The sequence below is a fragment of the Ostrea edulis genome, chromosome 4 (assembly GCF_947568905.1).
Source record: "Ostrea edulis chromosome 4, xbOstEdul1.1, whole genome shotgun sequence".
In the NCBI taxonomy this organism is placed as follows: domain Eukaryota; kingdom Metazoa; phylum Mollusca; class Bivalvia; order Ostreida; family Ostreidae; genus Ostrea; species Ostrea edulis.
The window spans coordinates 12,673,898-12,692,224 of record NC_079167.1 but is presented as its reverse complement, the minus strand read 5'-3'; the positions used below and the strand labels follow the sequence as shown (position 1 = coordinate 12,692,224).

Here is an 18,327-nt window from a genome sequence, read left to right as displayed (position 1 = left end):
TTCCATATTTATGGGATTCAGTGAATACAAATTGTAAAGCGGATCAAAGTTTTTTCATTTTTGTTCAACCCTCCACCACCCCAACTTTCTGTCCTCAATGTGGAAGTTTACTCCGGTGCTATGCAACTTTTTATATAGGCCTTTTCGTCATTTGGTTTGGCCTTATTTGTTCGCCGTCTTTTTGCTCTGGGTTTGTTTTGATGAATTTTTATTTGTCATCTTATAGCGTAGCATTATTTAAGTTATTTTGTCTTCTTTGAGGGAAATCAGACTTTGAGTAATTTAGCTTTGCAGGTACTTTGATGTAGAATGTATTATCTGATTTCCCCCAAAATCTTATGTTGAAGATTTCTTTCGTCATTTGGTATTGTAATAAAATTAATGACAATTTTTCAATCTCAATCATTCTTTTGTTCAGATTTTTAATGACAGCAAAAACGAGCTACGGTGAGCAGAGTTTGGGTAATAGAAGCTGATCAATATAAAATACGCCCATGTACTTTATTTTATTCCGTTCGATTATTTTCTTGTGTAATTTCTTTATCTTATTTTATTTTCATTTCTTATAAGATAAACGATGAAGTAGTATACATGCACTTGATATAGATTTAGGACGCAGTTAAAAATTTAGTCTATAATTATCCAATTCATTTGTCTTTAAAAATCTAGCTATATAATTTCTTTCATTTATCAATTCACAGCAGATACAGAAGTACTTAGTACAAAATACGGGATATCTGTGATGTTTGTCCACTTTCTGTTGATATAATGTACGATCTTGGTGAGTTGTGTTTTTCCACAATAACAGCTGGTTCCCAAGTTTTGCCATATCTATATCGCACTGGATCTCCGAGTTCGAGCGGTTTCATATAGCTAAATAATTTTGGAACTTTTCAGAAAAAGAAGTTACGAAAATTATGCTTCACTTGAGCAACTAAGTACTAAAGACGGTCTATTCCTGATACCAAAACATCTGGATTATTTTTTTTCAGAATGTTGCAAGTGAATATCCCAGTACCAAAGACATGCGTTATTAGATCAGATTTCTGACGTTTCCTCGCGGAAGGCGACTCAAAACTAAGTCACGGCACCGTGTATTTCCTCTGCTGTATGAGGGTATATTTACTCAGATTTTTTGGAGTCATTGCGTATGACAAACGACCGCTATGCAATGATATCGTAATGTTACTCAATGTTACCTACATTGTACATGCATTACATATATACGAAATTCAAGCGCAACGTTAATAAACTGTTCGTGGGGATAGAAAAAACTTTTCCCATCTGTACAGCTGCAAATAAAAAAAATAGCGATTTGACCGGAATATTGTTCATGGTTCTTGGACCGAGTAAAGCTAATATGTGACTTTAGTTCAAGTTTAAAAAACTCCGTGTGGTCACTAAAGAGACACTCCAATGGAAGTGCTCGTGTATCTCTTAGCTACCTCTTAGTTATGTGTAGCATCAATTTACATTAATCCAGGCAGACCGTTAATGCCAGTTCATCACAGTCTCGGGAAGCATTTATCGACAAATTCGACAATTATCTAAATTAAATTTTTAGTAGACACCAATATGAAACGGGGCGTAATTTAATGGTCAGCAATTTTACACGACTTTCATATACCCCATTATTAACAGTGTGGCATTGCAGGAGCAGACATGGCGTACGACACATATTATGCTAGATTTGCCTGGTTTCCTAAGAACCAACCACTTTATCTGTACATGATTCCTGCAATATTGCAACTGATGGTGGTAGTGACAAATACTTTCATCGTTGTCCTGTTTCTCTGGAGGAGATGGTTCGGCGGCGTAAATGTGATCCTAATCGGCATGGCTATTTCGGATATGGCGTCTGTTGTTTTGCTGATGATATCCTACTGGTTTGCTTTGGTCTTATACGTCCAGTCTGTGAACCCTCAAGGCGAATTCCAGGTTCATTTCCTGTGTATTACGTACAAATACGGAACAAACATTTCCATGACATTCAATATGGCATCCATATGGTTAATGATGCTTCTTGGAATCGTGAAGTTTATTGTGGTTCGTTTTCCGTTAAAGGCAAAGTTTCTCATTACGACCAACAGACTGCTTATTGCTACAATGACAATATACTTATCCAGTATTTTATTCACAGTTCCTCATTACGTCACTGATAACTATGATATCAATGCGGAAGTGTATCCTGAAAAAGCCGAGTCTAATACCTTTTATTGTGCCATTAAAAGAAAAGTAGGTGGAGATATTCCTTTGTATCTGCAGACATATGAAATACTAATTCGTTGCATTTGTGTCCACGTCATTCCCATCATTGCCTTGCTGCTTACAACCACGTACTTCTGTTGCAAACTTGGTAGAGAAAACAATTCCGTTGGCCGCTCTGAAACAATAAGACGGTCAGTCAAAATCGTCGCTTCGCTAACAATCGTACACTTAATATCTGAAATTCCATTTTCAGTTTTCTTTCTTTTGCGATATCACATGACAGTCTCAAAACAGTCATTTGAGTTCATAATTGAGAATTTTCATCACATAATATTCATCATGTATATATTACGCTTTGTGAATTACCTTAGTAACTTTTGGGTATATCTAGTGCTCAATAAGAAATTCCGGGAGGCGTGGCACTCTTTATTGTGTCGTTGTAGAAGATAACCTTATTAGGATAGTTGAAGCCAATCTCTACCCAGAGTTGTCGTTAGTTTTATTAGCCGTAAAAAAAAAAGTGGATTTACATGTGGAATAACATTGCTTATTTTGAGACGTTAACAGAGGTGTAAGTGAGAGCAAGGAACGACAACTCTGGGTAGAGATTGAGTTGAAGCATGCACTAATTAAATTGTCAGTCATTTAATCTCAATGTTTAGTTTCGGAGAATACATTTTTTTTCTCGGAAAAATGGAGATGTTTATGGAGTAGATCATTTATGATTGTATAGAAATAATAATTATGATTGTTTTAGACAAACATGGCGATATATACATGTAATATTGATTACTGTTATAATGTAAAATGAATCTAAGCTGTTCCACTCTCTTTTTATATTGTTGATGTTGACAAGTTAGCAACACTTTTCAATTACCGACATAATATATATATCCTGCATCACATGAAAATGAGAAATCATACGTAATACCCTTGCAAAAATGTGAGATTGAAGGTTCGAGCACCATTCGTGCCTTTGTCGCATAAGAATAAGTAAGTGAAAATAGCGGGTTTTTCGGATAAGGGACATTTGAACGGTTATGTTGGGACAGGCTTTACTAGGACGCTGGCCCCTCACTGCCACGACCTTCAGAGCTAAGTATTGTCAAAATTTGTGGAACTTCACCTACGCCTGATGACCCGTGAGTTTTAGTACAAGTAGTACCTGGCACTTTCTGAATGATCAGTCACTACCTATGTTAAACGTCTTTGAAGTGATTCAGAGATGGATATTCAAACCGAGGCCTCCCAATTACGAAGCAAAGGCCGTGACCACCAGGCTTTTGTGTGTCGCAATGTGCCCAGTAAGTAAACCACACTTGGCTGCAGAACTGGAGCTCTCTGGGGAAATATTTTGATATTGAATTTATGAGACGGCAATACAAGAATACAACGATATGGGTCTCAACCGTGCGCATTTTGTGTGTGTGTGTGTGTGTGTGTGTGTGTGTGTGTGTGTGCGCGCGCGCCATAAATCGAAGGTTTTTATAAAAGGTGGATTTGTAGCTCTCTGATCTGCCCCAATATTTTTCAGAGAGCTACAGTTCTGCAGCTAAACCAAACTTAAATTGTCTGAAATACCCCACTAAAACAATTAACATTTTGATACTGAATTTGAATGATAAAACAGTTTTTTCTTCAGTTTCCCTAATTTTTGTTTTTGTTTGATTCTACGGTGATTTTCCTAAAACTTTGGTTTGATGCATAGAAATGTCTGTTGGTCACTTATGAATTAATTTCCATGGCCGATTTGCCGAAAATTACTAGGTATGATTTACATGACATCGAAGTTTTACCTGAGCAATCGATAATTATGTATAGTGACCTGAACTATCCCCCATAACTTCTGTCATTTGAGACAACTTTTGACTGCAGCGACAGACCATTTAAGGTGTTTACATCGAAAGGCCCTTTAGTGATGGTACAATGCGCTGATTTGAACTGCAATGTGAACCAGGACAGGGGTTATACGTACACCGAAGAGGCCCTAAACTTCGTATTTGGACACTGAAACTGACGTAGGATTTCAGACCTGTAAAGTGCTAATTACCTAGCAGGCCAAAATCTTAATTTGGTAGATGAGGTGTTGACTTACAAGTCGTTGTACTTATATTTGAAACCTATCCTTTTACTTGTCGCAGGTTTTAGAGGTTACGTACTTTTAAAAAATAAAAATAAAGACCTCGGTACTCAGACTTCATATACGTAAATTATCCATGTACTTATAAAACTGCCTAGTCGCCGCTCTACTTCTAAAAAACCCAGTAAGTTGTTTGGTTTTTTGGGGGGTTGGGGGTTGGAGGTTTTTTTTCAAAATTATTTTATTTTGCATTCTATGCTTACACTTCGATGTTCGATGATGGCATTTCACAGCACCCTGATTCAAAATTACTTACATATTTGATTATATTAGATGCAATGCGCAACCATTTTGTTTAGTGGTAGAGTGCCGGGGCCCAGCTAAAATTCGACCAAAAAATAATAGGCATTTTTCCAATATAATTAAAATCAGATCCTAAAACACGCACACAATCGCTTCAACAGAGTATAAGGCGCGGATATAAGAAGTCTGATTTTAATTAGGTTGGCATTTTTCCGAATTAATTTCTGCGTATCTTGGAAAGTACGGAATTCCAGGATGAACTTTGGTAGTAATGTAGATTGATTATATATGAATATATTAAAATACAGAGTAGAAATTTATACCATTTTGTTTATTGTTCATACATCGGCGAACTTGGGTACCCAATATTTAGATTTCTATACCTTTACTCTTTAATAGTAAATTCAAACCCAAGCAATACAATTGTCTGTGGACACAGACAACAAATACAGACATTCATCGATTTCGTTTTATAAAATTGCAAAGAGACGCAAAATGTAAGATATATAACAGCCATGATGCGTTACTCCTGAACCCATCGTGACCTTTCAACCGGGATAAGGTGTAAGGATTTGCAGTTTATAGCTGATAAACATGTCGCCAGGATATAGCATAAAATGGTATACAGTTTTTCTATTTGAAACCTGTATCAAAACTGAACACTTTTTTAACATCTGTTACCTTTTAATAGGTTTTGTTTTGTCTGGTTTAAATTTATGGTTTGTATTTATGTCCTTTTTAATTGACATTTTATCTATAGCTACTGTTAAGTACTTGGCGATAATGACAGAGGTCATCATTACTTTGTAACATCACATCAGTTAAATCAATATAAAATGAAATGTATATGTACTTATAGCGGATAATATCCGTTACCTTCCGTAGTTTGTAAGCACTGCCCTTTATAATGCGTAATTTACATCAAGTATTTAGTTTATATTGGTTCAATATTATTACCTGCATTTGTTTTCTAGATTAATGATACAAGTATGTTATCAAATGAATTTCGTTTCATAAAACATGTAATGAACATAGTAGACAAAAAGACTATTCTAAGTATTAGCATCTCAATTTTCTTAACTGGCAATTTGAAATTTTTCTACATCCATGATTTACATGTAAAAACAACACGAATCCAATGCACAATATTTATATTTTATGTTCATCTGTGTATGTATATCAAGTAACGTATCTAGTGGCATCATCTACAGAACTATAGGAGTTTGTGACAAAAATCGTCAATAATGGTTGTTATTCGTAGCGCTGTGTGTCTTTATCAAAAGAAATAATTTTTACCCGACAGTCAGTACGATTGATTTGAAGGAGTCAAATATATGATATTCTTTGCACAAAGAAATACCCAATCTTTGATTATCATATTTCACATGACTTGACGCTTTTACAGAAATAAAAGCACTTTGTTATTCTTATATACATGCGCGTTCAATATTTCTGATTTAACAATGAATTGGAATAAAACATGTTATATTACAATTTTTATTTCATTTGAAAGTCGATATATAGTGAAAATAGCATCCGTTACTCTTGGTTTAGTATCTGTCAGTAGTGAAAATAACATTCGTTACTCCTGGTTTAGTGTCTGTCAGTAGTGAAAATAGCATCCGTTACTCCTGGTTTAGTGTCTGTCCGTAGTGAAAATAACATCCGTTACTCCTGGTTTAGTGTCTGTCCGTAGTGAAAATAACATCCGTTACTCCTGGTTTAGTGTCTGTCAGTAGTGAAAATAACATCCGTTGTCCTGGTTTAGTGTCTGTCAGTAGTGAAAATAACATCCGTTACTCCTGGTTTAGTGTCTGTCAGTAGTGAAAATAACATCCGTTGTCCTGGTTTAGTGTCTGTCAGTAGTGAAAATAACATCCGTTACTCCTGGTTTAGTGTCTGTCCGTAGTGAAAATAACATCCGTTACTCCTGGTTTAGTGTCTGTCAGTAGTGAAAATAGCATCCGTTACTCCTGGTTTAGTGTCTGTCAGTAGTGAAAATAGCATTCGTTACTCCTGGTTTAGTGTCTGTCAGTAGTCAAAATAATATCCGTTACTCCTGGTTTAGTGTCTGTCAGTAGTGAAAATAGCATCCGTTACTCCTGGTTTAGTGTCTGTCAGTAGTGAAAATAACATCCGTTACTCCTGGTTTAGTGTCTGTCAGTAGTGAAAATAACATCCGTTACTCCTGGTTTAGTGTCTGTCAGTAGTGGCATGCAAAATGACAAATAACGTTGCAATAAATTGTTCATTTTCAAAAATACATTTTTTCAATGAAATATATACAGTATAGTGAAAAACTAATGCCTCGGATTACAACAAAGTGAACTCATATTAGTGAATCATTTTCAAAGTAGGTCAAAGGTCAATTTCAAGATTACAAGGTCAATAAAGTTGGTACTAATGGAAAGGTTTTCTCACAAGAAATGCGTATGCTTATAAAAAAAAAAAAAGTACTCTTACGATAAAGGTCCAATCTAATTAAAATTAGATCTTCAATCCGCTCCCCAGTTTCGAAGATCTAATTCTAATTAGATTGGATAAAGGTATTGACACAAGAAACAAATAGCAAATATGAAAGGTGTACCTCTTATGGTGTAATAGATATGACCAAGGTTAAAACTTTTTGCCACAGGCAGACAAGCCAAAAACTATATGCCCCCTTCGATTCGGGGTGGTGAGGGTGGGGGGGGATGGAGGCATAAAACTGATTGGATGTCTTGTTTATGGACAGGTACTGCATGTATGTTATATGTGTCGGCCCTTCTGTACGATTCTATTTCTACTTCATTTTAATATCTGTTTATATTTTTGGATAAAAAATTTAAGGTTATCTACTAATTCTCTGTGGGCTGGCCCGGTGAATAATATTTCTAACTGAGTCACTATTCACGGTGTCAGTAACAGAAATTTAAAAACGGTAATATAGTAGCGTAATATGTGTAATTCTACCACAGTTATTGCAAAGATCAAAGGAATACCGAGGTCATTAGTCTACGATATACCTTCATACGTATTAACTGATTATAAGAAAATTTATACCCATCTCACTTGCACTTCGATTGGTTGGTTGGTTGGAACGCTCGTGGATTTTTCACTCACTGCCGGTGAAGGGCCGCAAAATTTAGGCCTATGATCGGCGCTTACGGCATTGAGCAGGGAGGGATCTTTATCGTGCCACACCTGCTGTGACACGGGCCTCGTTTTTTGCGGTCTCACCCGAAGGACCCCCCCATTTAGTCGCCTCTTACAAGCAAGGGGTACTGAGGACCTATTGTAACCCGGATCCCCACGGGATCTTGCACTTCGAGTTTGGTAATGCAATGATGAAGTCGATGACTGATAATTCAATCTTATAATGAAAAATCAATCTATATATGTTGTAAAACAAACTCATAAATGACTGAAGAACATTTGTCATTCAGTATAAACCAATCGTCTGCATTCCGAGAGTGATACACATGTAAACATGGCGATGCACAGACAAGTTTTTCTTGTTCAAACAGTATTCAAAGCAAATTTTGATATAATCCGCTAACATCAAACTAAATACTTGAATTTTTTTTTTCAAATTAGATTTACAATAACCCTATGATCAGACATCTCACTCTTTTCGTCAGCACGAAACAAAAACCAAACCAATGTAGGCCGTTTCGGAAACTGCCATGATGTCATAGTGACCTAATTCGTAGCATATCGGAAAACGATCCGCTGTGTATTTCTGAGCCGTAGTAGAATAGAAATAAAGTTCCTGTTTTTGTGTATGTTGCAGGATAACTTCCTTGGTCTAGTTTTGTTGTTTGAAATATAAAAACCTCGGCTAACGCCTCGACTTTTAAATTTCAAAACAATATTTCTCGACTTCGGAGGTTATCCTGCAACATACACGAAAACACGATCATCATTTCTTAAATAACGTAATGAGAAGGGGTGATAATTCCGTCATTCGTTTGTATAAATAACGATTTTGAATAGGTATTTAGCATATAATTTACCTGGATCTTTTTAAAAAAAAAAAAAAACCACAGCATAAACTTTTAAAATGGTTTTTAATGAACTGTAAACTTTATTCTCGATTTTGTATTCACCGTACTTCACCTCTAAGGAAATTTTCAAAACACCCAAGCAAATTCAAACATTTTTGCTGACAAAGTCAAAATGGTTGAAATTGTTTTAAATTTGCTTAGGACAGTGTCACTCCTCCATTCGGTTTACATGTAATCTCTCATTGTTGCTGGGGACCAAATTTAATTGAAGTTTAATGAACATACTGGTATACATTTTAAGTGCGGTGATACACGCAGTCCTTAATTTTTATATTAACAATATAGTCAGTCCTAGTATTATTGAATTAACATAAATGAACAGATGTGAATTAAGTGTTGATGGACAGAGGAAACAGGCAGCTGATGTCGACATAAGGATGGTCCCCTGTAGAAGAAGACGGACATCAACAGGAAAATTGGCAACGATTGGTTTTGCAGTTGTCATGTTGTTTGCGCTCCTGCAATACCAAGGTAAAATTGATTACACGTTTTTGATTTATGAAATTTAAATTGGAAATTATTTTCAACGCTCTATCTATCTATCCACCTCTCTATCTATCTATCTAAGTTTAAAGGTTTTAAGTTCAAATTCTCTTGAGTTAATGACAGTGACCGAGGCGACATTTTCACACAATATTCAAGGTATGAAATTCGATAGAATTAGCTAGACGTAGCCGACTACTTGAAACTTTACCTACTCTTATTTTGTTACTAGAAACTGTGAAAGTTAGCTTGTAGTAGTTGGTGATTTGAATTTGGAAAACTTGCCTACCAGTACCTGATTGCTAGAAACTTGAAAATTTAGCGTCTATTAGATGCTTATTTGAAGTAGGAAAAGTTAGCTATCAGTGGCTGGTTACTTAAAACTGGAAAGATTAGCTACTGGTGGCCAGTTACTACAAAGGAGAAATGATCCAGGTAAGAGTGACCAGCTACAAGAAACAGGGTACCGGGACTGAATGTGAGTATGTTCGAAGTCAATAAGTGCAAAATCTATGTGTTAATATGCATTAAATATTTCCATTAGGGAAAAAATCATGGAAAAAGTGAAGATAACAAACAGTGATCAATATTAACGAATCCTGTAAAGAATACAAAGATAGAACCGGGCAGACTCGTGCCCCCTGTATACATTATGTACCAATTCAATGTGTGAAATAAGGACAACATATCTAGTATAACAGTACTTATCTAACATTTTAACAAACATTCTGCCAGCCCCGAGATTTATACCGCAGAACTGACACCGAGATCACTGAAATAGTCCATAATAACGGAAATAAACGAATACAATGTGAAGCATTTTTGTTTGTTTGTTCTCTTATGTGTAATACTCATCTAGTGACGTCAGCAGCTGTACGTGAAGTGCTACAAATTGTGACCAAAAACAGGACATTCAATGTTTTAGCAAAGAGGGGTCTTTACATATAGTACCAATGCATACCGTGACATGGACCTCCCCCTATCTCCCCCACTCCTCTCTCTCTCTCTTTAAGGACCCATCACCTTCCCTTCTGATGTCGGGCGTTTGGCGAAGGAATACTTTCTACTTATATTTGTTGCGGCGTCGGCATCGAGAATCGAACCTGGGACAATCTGATTGCGAGGCGAGCGTCCTTGAAACTAGGCTACCTCCACCCCACTGAATGCAAATGAAAAATTATGGTTGCGGCAAACAAATAGGAAATTATAGAATGTGAAATGAAATTTGTGCAATGCAAATAGGAAATTGATTACATAATACAAATAGGAAATTACAGATTACAAATAGAAAAAAAGAATGCAAATTAACAAAAATGTGCAATGCAAATCAAAATCATACTGAATATATATAAGAAATTACACATTTTGAAATTACATTGTATATATCATAAATCAAACAAAATATACACTGGGTGAAATATGGGAAGCAAACAGGAAGGAATTATCATAATACAATTATACACCAAAAATACCCGCCATTTTGTTAATGCTTTTTTCCCTGACTGCGAAGGCACATGTTAATAGTGCTAAACTTCAAACTCAAATGGTGGACGTACCAAGCACATGGCTAATCAGCATAACCCAATGTAAAAATTAACAAGTATTTGGATTGTTTTATAAGACCAAGTATTTTAATTGTTCGTTTAGTGAAAAGTTGGTAACCCTTATGCATTTGGAATGTTGCTCAAAATGTCGGGAATTGGATGTTTACTGAACTTAGATCGATGTTAACGGTAAACTAACAACTCAACTTTAAGTCAAACGGGGCCACTTAATCTTCTCCGTCGTTAACTTTCCATACTAACATAGTATTCGCAGAAGTATATTACATGTACATCATCACCTGCATTTGTTTTATGTCTCTCGATATTACGGAGAATGTTCTACGTATGATGAAGCCTAAACCGAGACAAACTACTGACAAATAAGTTCATGCTGCAGAGATGTCAACGTCTCTCGTTTAAATTCAGCATTTCGCATTATCTATGGTCGTTATAATGATCTAATTTGTCAACTGAAATAGTCTTTAGGCCGAATTCTGACGCCCGTGTTTCATAAAAATTGTTAGACCGTTCTTTACTAGTAGATGGTTGTTATTATTACATGCAGCAGCTAACTTCGCTGATCTAAGGTTTCGTGTATGTATGTTATGTATTTATCGTCATATAATTAAACAATTGTACCATACATATTTACCCCTTTATCCAGTGAATATCACTCATGCGATATTGTGTCCATATTCACACTTTGTATTCCTACGCCGCGTGACGTAATGTAAATAAACGAATATATTTGTATAGGAAATTGATCATTGTGACGGAATTCTCAAAAATTCAATTGTAAAACATTATGGAAGTGGCACAAAATTTGAAAACGAGGAATTAATATATACAGGCCTGTCATTTCCATTAAAGTGAAACAACCTGCAGCGTTGCAGTATAGTACTCTCCCTAATCATGTTTTGTATCAATTGTCGAAGATGATAGACCGGTCGCGGTAATTCAATGGTAGAGCATTCGCTTCGTAACCGAAAGGTCGTGAGTTCGAGCCCCGATCGTGCCATGGACGCGAAAAACCTAAGACATCAAAATAGGTAGTGATTACTCCTTCACCAAACGTTCGGCATTTAGAAGTGAGAATCACGGGTCTTTCGGATTTGACCTTAAAAACGGAGGTCCGGTGTCACGGCAGGCGATTGCACGATAAAGAACCCTTAATGTTATGACCCCGAGCGCTAAGCATAGGTCTAAATCTGTGGCAGTCCCCCTACAGTAGGTGAAATCTCATTATGAGTGAAACATTCTCGATGAGACATAAAACAATCAATCAATCAATCGAATGGACAATTCTTTCAATGATCAAGAAAACAAAAATACATTGGGAAAAAAGAACATTAACTGAAATCTATCGACACCCCTTCGGTCAAAACTTAATGACGTACTGTGTAAATTTTTTCTGAGTGTTAGAAAACCCGATAGTTCACATAAGGAAGCGAACATAATACGATCAGTTATAACATTTAGTGGATATCAATTTTCCAACTCCATGCACCAAATGAACCCTGGATACGCGACGTTCAACTGGATATAAAACAATTTCATCAGAAATGCAGGTGTAAGAAACATAAGCATATCAAACACTGCAAGTTCCACGACCCCTAATGCCACAGGAGGCATACAAAATTTTCTGAATGTCGATGTACATATGGTGGAAAATTCATAATCAAAATTTCACACATGCGACAGCAAGAATTTAAAAAAAAAAAACCACCGCGCGTCATTTATGACACAGAATCGGATAACTGAAAATTTTCATGAATAATTACACAATTCCTATGTAAAACGTCTGATAATGTACATATTTTTCTCGTTTTGAAATGATCTTTTATGAATATGATATTATGATAGTCAATATCTATTTTTTCCAACAAACCATTTCTGGCGGCGTAATGTTATGAATTAATGTAGTTCGAGTTAAAGTAAACGAAAGGGAATATTTTGAAATGTAAATTAAATTGTCTGTAAGGATAAAATATGTGATAAAAAGAATATTCCATGGTTTGTAGTTGGGTACACAGGGGCTAAACCCGTTTTGGCCCCGAACTCTGTGATACCACAACTATACTTACCTTGTTAAACACCACTCTGATTCCACGCACAAGTACTCTGAAGTTGAAATAAAAAATATGCTAGAGTTCCTCATTGACAATATCTTCATGGTCTTTGGTATTAGGTTTTCCAACAGTCAGTTGGAATTCCCATGGGCACGAATTGTGCTCCTTTGTTAGCTGACCTGTTTCTATATTCATATTGAGCAGAATTTATTCAAAGACTTCTAGGCGAGAAGAAAAAATCTCTTGCTGTGGCATTCAATTCGACATTTAGATATATCGACGACGTTTTGTCTATTAACAATAATAACTTTCATTCATATGTCGATTAATTCGATCTATCCCTGTGAGCTCGAAATAAAAGACACAACATAGTCGTCCACTTCTGCTTCATACTTAGATATTTTATTGAAAGTAGACATTAACGGCAAACTGACAATCCAACTGTATGACAAACGGGATGATTTCAGCTTCTCCATGGTCAACTTCCCATATTTATGTAGCAATATTCCATTATCAGCTGCATATGGTGTTTATATATCTCAACCGATTCCATACGCAAGAGCTTGTTCTGCGTATAGTCAGTTTTTAAATCGAGACAAGCTACTGACAAACAAGTTGATGGACAGGGGTTTCAACAGTCTCGATTGAAGTCAGCATTTTGCAAATTCTATGGTCGTTATAACGATCTAGTTCGTCAATACAACCTATCATTGGGTCAAATGCTGTCTGACGTGTTTCATACCGATTGTTAGGCCGTTCCTGGCACACTGGTTTTGACTACGGATAACTCCGTTTACCTTGTCAGGATATAGGGATCACGGCGAGTGTGACCGGTCGACAGGGGATGCTTACTCCTCCTAGGCACCTGATCCCACCCCTGGTGTATCCAGGGGTCCGTGTTTGCCCAACTATCTATCTTGTATTGCTTATAGGAGTTATGAGATTGATCACTGTTCGTTATCTTCGCCTTTCATATAGAAAGGGATCTAACTCTGACACAGATAAAAAAAAAATAAAAAACAACTAACCACTCGCTTCAAATACCTAAAAATTCTTAAACTAGGTATGCTCTATGTAATTTGTCGTTTTACTTGCATAGATGAATGTTTTAACTACTTGCATGCCAAATTTCAAGCCACAGGTTCTTAGAATAACAAAGATATACGTCATCGTTCTCTCGATTTCACTTGTTTATTTTTACTAGGACATTTATCGGTCCAGGTCACGGAGTCGTTTCTCGCCTATGACAGCAGCGAAATTCAGACTAGTGTGGAAGATTTGGACCTGTCAATTAACTTTTCATACCAATTATACGGCATTTACTTCCTGATACTTTGATAATGTTCTTCATGTAGACGTTACACGACTTATTTTTCCTCAGCAGCATCAACTGTTGACAAGATCTGCCATTTTAATGAAAGCATTAGATACTCGATAGACTTGAAATCTCAAATACCTTAAAATTGATCAAAACATTATTCTTGTGATGTTGCACCTAGAGAGAAATTGAGCATAATTTTTTGGCTTTCTTATTTTTTGTTTTTGTTTATTTTATTTCAATTAGATTATTTTTACACATTTAACCTTCTGTAAAGTTGTAGGTATTTCGGGTCTTTAGTGCGTTTCTCAAAATGGCAGTTAGAGTCAGGAGTTGATGTTTTGTAAAATAAGCGGCCCAGATACGGCGAACAAAGAGAACTTTATTAAAGTATGAGGAAGTAAGTATTTTCAGTGTGGCCAGACTCAGAGCCAGTATGTTGAGCACTTATGTTTTGAACATCAGTTTTGCGCATGCTTTGCTCTGTTTCCTCATGTTTATTTTGTTCCTCCAAATGGTCATCAACGTGATGTGTTGTATCTCCGTCATATTCGAACGCAATTTTTGATCTCATAACATCTGATTTTAATTCATTTTCAGTATTCCCATCATCATTCTCATCATTGCTGATGTCAAATAAGTTTTCTAATTCCAATGTTTTCCTTTGCTTTACACACATTTTTTCGCGACGTTTGGACTAGATCCAATTCTTGTTATATGCCCTTCTTTCCTCAAATGTATCCCGATCATCCATTGTCTGTTACAACATATACAACTAAGAAATGCATAAAGCTAAGATATTACCATTTCGCATATTTAAATGTTCCGTATAGCTGTTTCAGTGAGTGGGTATAAATCTTTGCTAAGTAAATTGCTTTATCAAAATTATAAAAAGTACGGTGAAAAATACAAATACCTGTTATTTTAAATCATAGATTTGTAGAGACCTTGCATATAACTAGCAAATATATTCACTAACATCTTGTTGGCCAGAGTATCAAACTTCAAAATACGATGTGCTCTTCATGACTCGTATGTAGGATAATACCAGCACTGTCTGACCATGTCAAAGTCATGTGGTACACCAATTACACTAACAATTCCTTGATGTTTCCATGGAGATGGATCAGTGAATTGTAAATCAAATATGTGTAACAAAAAATTAGGCACGGTTGTAACAAGGTACGATTGTGTATATAAAAAGGCCCAATAGATTTCTCTGTTTTAAATGTGTCTTGAATTAAGCTTGATCCGTGTTTTAAGCAAGTTATATGTAAATATATGCCAAGTATACTATCTCAACTTAAATCAAAGTTATTGCTTATTTGATAGCATTATTACGTCATGAATAAGACTTTTTCCCGCCTTTTTTTCAAAAAGAGCTTGATAACTGTTGAATTTCATCCAGATTATTGCCTAGGAAAAGGTGAGCCCATCTGTCGAGCAAAATGAAATTAATATATATTGTTTATTAATAGACGATAAAAAATCTATTTGAATATGAATTTGCTCGACGCATGGGCTGCATGTTTTCTGAATGGAAACCCCTCAAAATGTTTGAGTTTTTTCATTGACTTTGTCATTTTTGGCAATTTTATGCCAACTTCCCGCTCTTGTTATTACAGCACAAAGTAATTTTGGATCAAATGAAATATAGTTTGAGTTTGCTTATATATTCTTTATTGGAATGGCAGATTTCGGGACTCCTATTGAAATAATCAATTTTCTGGGCCAGATGACTGTAGAAACTGTACCTGCTTCTTTCCAACATTTTTCATGTTGTTTACTTTAAATAAATACTAGCATAATTGCAAAGTAGATGTAAAGTATGTTGTACCATTTGCGTTACTCTTGTTTATATATATAGTATGTACAAAGGTGATATTCATATTACATGTGACCTTGAAATTGCCCCTAATCTGAATGACTGATGCTTTTTAAAATTCATTGAAGTGCATAAATAATTTCATTGTACATCAACAGTGGCAGAGTTCCTGGTGCATCTGCTACAGCCAGCAATAGGAATTTTTCTGAGAGATATTCTAGATATATTTATGCATTCGAAAAGTGCTGGGAGCAGCTTCTGTCTTGTATATTAATGGTATGGTATCTATAGGACACATTATTGACAGACATCAAACTTGGTACACTGGTACACCCCAAGAAATAGATAACCCCTATTGATTTTGAGGTCATTGGTCAAAGGTCAGGGGTCAAACTGGACATAGGAATGTACTGTCCGTTCAATATCTTGAGAACCCTTTGCTTGACAGACATCGAACTTGGTACACTGGTACATCTTCAAGAGAAGATTACCCCTCTTGATATTGAGGTCACATAGTCAAGGGTCAAACTGGACATACACTGGTACATCTCCAGGAGAAGATGACTCCAATTGAATTTGAGGTCACATGTCAAGGGTTAAACTGGACATAGTAATATATTGTCTCCTATATTAAAAGAATTATTTGCTTTAGTTACACCAAACTTGGTACACTGGTCCAGCATAAGGAGTAGATGACTTCTATTGGTTTTTAGGTCACATGGTCAATCTACTCCTGACAAAGGAAGATATTGTCATGCTCAATATTTTGAATTGGTTTGGCACTACTATCAATTAAATGATGCATGTGTATAACCCTTTTCAATTTTGCACCATGGGGGCATATGTGTTTTACAAACATCTCTTGTTAGTTTAAGGGTTAAATGCCATGGACCAATTTTCACTATCTTGACTTCTTAAACTATTGAAATATCTTATCTTTCTATCACATATTACAATGCAAACCAACCAATAACTATGATTCCCAAACATTGCAGAAAATGAAGGTCTTTAAAACATCTATAAATTCTAAGTAATTTAAATTACAGTGATAGAAATTCTATGATTTATTAAACATTTCTAAGACCTCTACTTGCATAGTAGATAATAGTTATGGCGCTAGCACTCTAATCTTTTTTAAAAGATAACCTTGTGAAATGGTGAGAAGATAATGATTCGGAGTGACGAAAATTAATATGATTACTGCAAGAACACGATTAAAATACAAAATCAAAACAACCAATTAATAAACAAATGAATCTCGCTCTAAAATCACACAATCCAAAAGATGAGTGGGAGAAAAGTCGAAGGACAAGATACTGTATTAGTTTTCAAGCTCAATACATCCCCCCCCCCTCAAGTCAAACAAATTAATACCGCAATCTGAAATTCTAATAGCAAACCATAGAGAGCTATATGAATCTATACTTATGAATATTTAGAATAATGGTTTATCATTGTTTAGACCCAAATGCTGATATACTGATGATATACTAGTTTTCAAGATCAATACATTTTTTCCTTTATTCCCCTTTTTAAATGGATTAAAATTTCAATTTTGAGACCAGAATATGAAAAAGAGAGGGCTATATAAATCCGTACTTGTGATAACTTCTCAGAATGTCTTAACATTATTAGGAAGTTTTGAAGCCCAGACAATAGTCGCAATTTCTGGAATACTCATTATGGCTAAAATAAGGAATTCACGGTCAGAACCTTGCAACGGGGGAAACGAAATGTATTTCCATCAATCATACAACAGAGAATACCTCATCGGGTGATTATTCACGATTAGGCTGTAGAACCTAATTGAATTAAGGATTTATCCTAGATTCATGCGCGTGAAATCATTCAAATTGCTCATTTCACCTGGACGGAATGATTTCAAACGATGCATCCAGGATTCGTCTGTGCTCTTTCTCTCTGCATCGGCCCATGTTGGATTATGATCAATAACAACAACCACTAGCATGTCTTACCAAATGTGACCTTCTTTGTTGAAGTGTTCTCCTACGGGTTCGGTCAATCGTTTGGTTTTGATGGTTGATCGGTGGTTGTTGGTTCTAAGTCTAATATTTGTAGTTTCCTCAACATTTTGTTGTCCACATTGTTTACAATTGATGAGGTATATGCAATTGTTGGTTTTACAGCGGAGCTGATGCATTATTTTATACGTTTTGTCTATAGTAAAGATTTGGGACGTTTCTGAATCATGGCTAAAATTGCAAAGCAAACAGCCCTGGTCGGAGCAAATTGAAAATCCTCCAATGGGTAGAGGGATCTCCATTCTGGCCATTATCACCACATCTTTGATATTCCTGGGTCGTCTAAAGGACATCAATTGGTGGTTCACTAAATTCTCTTGTCAAAACTTGCAAAAGATAATTGCAGTAAATGTGCAGTTTGTCCTCAATAACACGATTTTGTTTTCTTCAGAATTCTCTTTCCTGAATA

At 35.8% G+C, this 18,327-nt stretch overlaps 1 protein-coding gene across 1 annotated transcript; it reads left to right on the top strand.

Moving 5' to 3' along the window:
• The first annotated feature begins 1,648 nt into the window (after positions 1–1,648).
• Positions 1,649–2,658, top strand: LOC125672223 (G-protein coupled receptor 15-like). Its single transcript, XM_048908387.2, has one exon. It carries the CDS (start codon positions 1,663–1,665, stop codon positions 2,656–2,658), a length of 996 nt encoding a protein of 331 aa, XP_048764344.2. The 5' UTR covers positions 1,649–1,662.
• Positions 2,659–18,327: the final 15,669 nt, after the last annotated feature.

What these genes read in the sequence shown, in the direction of transcription:
- LOC125672223 (XM_048908387.2), top strand. Translation starts at nt 1,663, where the DNA reads ATGGCGTACGACACATATTATGCTAGATTTGCCTGGTTTCCTAAGAAC.